Source organism: Entamoeba dispar, genomic scaffold, assembly GCF_000209125.1.
Source record: "Entamoeba dispar SAW760 scf_1105229461555 genomic scaffold, whole genome shotgun sequence".
NCBI lineage: Eukaryota > Evosea > Mastigamoebida > Endamoebidae > Entamoeba > Entamoeba dispar.
Genome location: NW_001854751.1, coordinates 1 through 5,300, shown reverse-complemented (window position 1 = coordinate 5,300; position 5,300 = coordinate 1). Strand labels below are relative to the sequence as shown.

Here is a 5,300-nt window from a genome sequence, read left to right as displayed (position 1 = left end):
CTTTATCTGTTGAGTTTCTAGCTTCACATATGATTTATAGACAAGGTGGTAAAAAAGATTTTGTTTCTATTAATGGAATATATGGAAAGATAGAGTCTGAAGGATTATCTCCATACAGTGATCAATTAATACCATTTCCTATGGTTATTCATCCTGAACTTATTAGTGATAGATTTTTATTTGATAAAATGAAACCAAAAATAACTCAAATAGCTGATGGTGGGGCATCAATAATTGAAGGATGTTCATGTGAGACTTCTATAGGATTTTTTCCTGTATTATTTATATCACAAACAATGAGGTTTGAAGGATGTGAATGGGGATATTTATCAGAAAATGTATCAAAAGAATGGAAATTGCCTATGTATTGTCCTGTGTGTATTCAAGAAATTGACGTTAATCAAATGAGTATAGAAAATATTAATGAAGTAACTAGAAAGTATAATTCAAATAAACTACTTCCTAAACAAATTTCTAATGATGTAAAATCAAGAAAAGAAGCTGAGGCAAAAGAAAAAATTCGTCTACAAAGAATATTTAAAGAAGAAAATGTTATGTGGTTATATTCTAATGTTAAAGAAGAAGAGAGCGAAATAACTCAATTAATCGCAGATTCAATGAGAGATGAAACAATAATGATGTATATAAATGCTACAAAAACACAATTTCCAGACCTTGTTAAAGGTAAATCAATGGAAGAACGTGCAAGGTTATTACAACGAGTTGTTGATGGAGTAAAAAAGAAGTTACCTCAACCTATTCAAGAACGATTTAATAATAATTTAAATGAATCAGAACTTGGAAGAAAAATTTTAGAGAATATCTTTAGTTCAATGTTATTTGAGTATATTTGGCCTCCTTGTTATGATAAATTTCAAACAAGTAAAGAAGTCATTAATGATATAAAACTTGAACAAATAATTAAAATTCATCAATTCATTCATGCAAGTCATTTAGATGTTAACTTCCTTGATGAACCTTCTAGTCAAAAAGGAATTAGACAAATAATTGCAATATTAAGAAAAATGAATAATTTTAAAACACCATCACAAAAACTTATGCAATTAGCTAATGCATTTAAAGTACTTCAATCATTAACTTTTTCATTATTACCACCTGGTGATTCAGTAACTGCTGATATATTATTACCTTCATTTATTTACATAGTAATTAGAGCAAACACAACTCATCTTGCATCAACATTATCTTATCTTTCTGCATTTTCACAGCGAGGAGATATTAATGGAGAATATTCTTATTATATTACTAATCTATATGGTGCCATATCATTTTTATTAGAGATAAATGGAAATAAACTAACGATAGATCAAAAAATATATGATGACGCTGTAACAAAAATGAAAAAAGAAATTTCACAACAAAGAAACTTATTTGATATTAAAAGAGAAAATGGAATTGCTTTATTTGAAAGATTTAAAAATGCAGAAACATTTAATGAATATGATAAAATAGAACTTTTAAAAAAGTATCAAATGGTTATAAAAGAGAATACATTAATGAAAGAAGAGATTTCTAAGTTATAATTGAAACAATAAAATACTTTAATTAAACCAAACAATATTAATTCTTTGATATTAACCAATTTTGCATTGATTGAGTATGATTAATATATGATTGCATTAATTTCTCACATGTTTCTCGTTTAGAAATAATATTTTGCATCTTTTTATAAGCATCATAAATATTTTGATTAATAACTCTCATTAATGTTAATTGTTCAAGACAATTTTGAATAAATTTATCAATTTCTTGTTCACAACCAATTGAGTGAAATGGTTGTATTTGAATTTGATTTTTTGGAATTCCCATTGAACAACTTGAAGATAAAAATGTTATTTCTTTAATTAATTGCTCAATAGAATCATTAACATTTAACACCATTTTTAATTCTTGTTGTTTTAATTCCATTAATGGATGTTTTAATGTTTCATTTAATTGAATTAATTCATTTTCTATTTGAATTTGAAAAGAATTCATTAAATTCTTAATTGATGATTGAATACTATCACTCATATTTATAATTTTTTTCTTCAATTTTGAGTTTTTAATTTTTATTTCCATAAAACAATAATTTTCTATTATTTTATAAAACAATTAAATAAAAGAAATTGTTTATAATTCAAAATTCCTTTTTTTTAACGTAAGAAATATAAATTATTATTGGTTATGAATTAAAAATCGTAATAATGAAGTAAAAATTCGTCTAGATTTCCTTCTGGTAAAGCAGGATAAATTTTTCCATTATCATCTGTTATATTCCCCTTTAAAATTTCATCTTGTCCAATATACTATTTAAACCTCTGAATACTTCACTTACTTTTTTCCCCCAAACTATACACCTTTGGGCTACTTCGTATGGTTTACTTGTTTATTAATTTAAATTTATTTAAGTTTATTTTAATTAATAAAGAATAAAACAAACAATGGGCATGGCACAGTAGAAATGATTGGTTCCATGTGTATTTTATCTGCATATTTAATCATGTTACCTCTTTAAGAAATTGTTTTACTATACTCAATTTGTAGTTTTTTCCTGTTACCTTATCATGTTTTTTATTATCTGTTACCTCACATACATATTGAGTAATTTGTTTACCAAAATGTTCTGCTAATTCTTCAATGTGTTGTTTGTGTCTTCTACAGTATCATGTAATAATGCACCAACTATCAATAATACCTGCATCTTTTAATATTTTACATACTTTAATTGGGTGTTCAACATAGGTTGTACACCTTTTCTTAATTGGAATGGATGTTTTTGTGTAGTAAATGTTAATACAGATAAGAAAATATCAAAGTCTAAAGTCATCTTTAAAAAAGAAATTATAAATGGTTTTGTAGTTCTTGTATTTTTAATTTCTTATTTTTTTATATAAATATGTTTAAAAGATATACCACATAAAATCTTAATAAATCCAAGCTTTGAAACACCAGCTATCGTCTGGTCATGACTTTCCTGTGATTGGATAACGATTTACTCAAGACTATTTGGTTATGAATTATTATTATTACTTATTATGAGTGACATTATGGAGTGTTATTTATTTATTATTAGGTATTATTATTTATTAACATGCAAATATATTTATTAAAGATAGTTTTGAGTTGAATATATGGTGGTGTTATTAAGAAAAAGTGATTATTTAAATGGTACTGATGATAAAAAAGATGAGGCACAATCATAATTTTATTGATATGTTCAATATAAAATAACATTATAAATAATGAAGAGTTTTAATACTCATTTACTTCAAAATAAAAATCAGATAACAACTTAAATGACGGACTATTCAATTTGAGAATGATTGAAAAACATTATTTCAATAGAAATAAAGACACTAAAGAAACTAAGTCATTCATTTCTGAACATGATGAAAACCATAATTAGTTTCTTTTTAGTTTAAATAAAATTAAAATATATGTTTCAAATTAATAATAATCAATTAATTAAGTATTAATAGAATTGTATTTATTATTTGTTATTCAGTGGAGACTAACTTTCTCAATGAGCCTTCGTCATGTAGTTCAACATCATATGTTTGGTTGTGGTAGATTCAGTGTTCCATGACGTCCATCATGTTTTTAATTACAAGTTTTTTAACTTCTTTAATGATGTCAATTTCGATTTTTAATTGTTTAATTAATTTAATACTTTCCGCATTTACTAATTAATTTATTGAAATTACTACTGGAATTATTTTGATTTCTTAATTTCTCTATTTTAATTACCATATTCTTCATTTCTTTATACATATTTCTTTTATTCAAATAGCCTCCATTAATATTATGATCTGCCACAATAGTCATATCAATTATTAGACCAGTTTTATTCTTTTTATTTGTTATATATTTGGTCTTTTATGATATAGTCCATCACTTTTTTGCATTATTTGTTTGTTCAATATCATAGTGATGTCATTGTATTGGAACACTGTTTCATATGGGGGTTTCTTGTATTGTTTATTTCCTGTGTATTTTCTTATTAACCCCATATGATAATGCCAATATGGTCATGTTTCTCCATTTGTGATTTCTTATGACCAATACAAGATAGTAGAATGTGTTCTACTGTGGCTATCTTGTCTTTACAAAGTGGGCAGTACTTCAATCTTTCATTTTTTAATATTTTATCTTTCCTGTACCCACTAAATATTGCTCCATCTTGCATTTTAGTTAATTAAAGAAATACATTCTTTTTAATATTGATTGACTTTAGTGCATTGATTGTAGTAGTTTTATCTACCCCTTTTGACTCGAACCATCTTCTAAAATGCCCACTTGTTTGATTTCCATTTTTTGATGTATTTATTTATAATAATTTGTTTAATTTTCAAATTATAACCATAAAATATATTTTATAGCAAGTTGTATTTATTATAGTATATATCTTTTATCTTTTATTAATAATAAGTTATATAAATGAATATTTCATTTCGGCTAGGAAAAAAAAGGAAATAAGAGAAAAAGGAAGAGAAAGAATGATATAAAAGAAAAAAGTGAAATTAGGAAGTAGAAGAAGATGAAAAGAATAAAATTAGAAAGTAGAAAATATAAAATGAAAGAAGATAAAAAGGAATAATTCAAAATGAGATAATAAATGATGAAAATAATGATGAAATAAATGATACATTTTTTATTACAGAAATTAGAAATATGAAATAAAAACTGTTTAATTTATTGATGCAATTTATTTAACTTTATTTTATTTATGCAATTTATTTTATTCATTTTTATTTTTATAATTTTTATTTATATATATAATTTTTTCTTTTTCTTTTTAATATATTGATTATTTTATTTTATTATTTATCATTCTTTTATTTATTTTTCTCTATTCTTTTATTTGTTCATTTTTATTTTATTTATGAAATATTTCAATATTATAAAATAATTTTATTATTTAATTATTTAAATGATTTAGATTAAAATGAATTTATTCTATATTTCATTGATTTCTTTTATCTTTATTTTATATTTTAATAATTTCTTTAATATCATCATTTTATATTATTATTATCTTTATTCTTTCATATTTTTATTATTTATTATTATTATTATATTTTTCATTTATTATTTTAATTTAATTTATTATTAATATTATTTATATTTCTTTTCTTTCTTATTATTCTTCTTTATTCTTATTATTTCTTTATTTCTTATTTTTTATTTTAATTATTTTCATTTGATTCATATTTTCATTTCTTGTTTTCTTGTTTTGATTATTTTGATTTGATTTAATTTTAATTTTTATTATTATTATATTTTTGATTATTCTTATT

General features: G+C 22.7%; 3 protein-coding genes across 3 annotated transcripts, besides 13 other annotated features; 1 reads left to right on the top strand and 2 right to left on the bottom strand.

Moving 5' to 3' along the window:
- Positions 1-29: 29 nt before the first annotated feature.
- EDI_133870 (RAB GDP/GTP exchange factor, putative) lies at positions 30-1,544 on the top strand (the record flags this gene model as incomplete). The annotated part of the gene is made up of 1 exon (XM_001738610.1): positions 30-1,544. The coding sequence occupies one exon, from the start codon at positions 30-32 to the stop codon at positions 1,542-1,544; it is 1,515 nt and encodes a 504-aa protein (XP_001738662.1).
- A 37-nt stretch (positions 1,545-1,581) lies between these two features.
- On the bottom strand, positions 1,582-2,034 carry EDI_133860 (uncharacterized protein; the record flags this gene model as incomplete). Its single annotated transcript, XM_001738609.1, has 1 exon — positions 1,582-2,034. One exon carries the CDS (start codon positions 2,032-2,034, stop codon positions 1,582-1,584), a length of 453 nt encoding a protein of 150 aa, XP_001738661.1.
- Positions 2,033-2,141: a sequence feature (AT_rich).
- A 247-nt stretch (positions 2,142-2,388) lies between these two features.
- Positions 2,389-2,438: a sequence feature (AT_rich).
- Positions 2,439-2,501: 63 nt separating this feature from the next.
- On the bottom strand, positions 2,502-2,830 carry EDI_133850 (uncharacterized protein; the record flags this gene model as incomplete). Its single annotated transcript, XM_001738608.1, has 2 exons — positions 2,502-2,658; positions 2,724-2,830. The coding sequence occupies 2 exons, from the start codon at positions 2,828-2,830 to the stop codon at positions 2,502-2,504; spliced, it is 264 nt and encodes an 87-aa protein (XP_001738660.1).
- Positions 2,831-2,868: 38 nt separating this feature from the next.
- Positions 2,869-2,909: a sequence feature (AT_rich).
- Positions 2,910-3,025: 116 nt separating this feature from the next.
- Positions 3,026-3,401: a repeat region.
- A 19-nt stretch (positions 3,402-3,420) lies between these two features.
- Positions 3,421-3,442: a sequence feature (AT_rich).
- Positions 3,443-3,453: 11 nt separating this feature from the next.
- Positions 3,454-3,532: a repeat region.
- Positions 3,463-4,352: a repeat region.
- Positions 4,353-4,389: 37 nt separating this feature from the next.
- Positions 4,390-4,450: a sequence feature (AT_rich).
- A 13-nt stretch (positions 4,451-4,463) lies between these two features.
- Positions 4,464-4,643: a microsatellite.
- A 63-nt stretch (positions 4,644-4,706) lies between these two features.
- Positions 4,707-4,874: a microsatellite.
- Positions 4,875-5,016: a sequence feature (AT_rich).
- A 12-nt stretch (positions 5,017-5,028) lies between these two features.
- Positions 5,029-5,205: a microsatellite.
- A 1-nt stretch (position 5,206) lies between these two features.
- Positions 5,207-5,300: a microsatellite.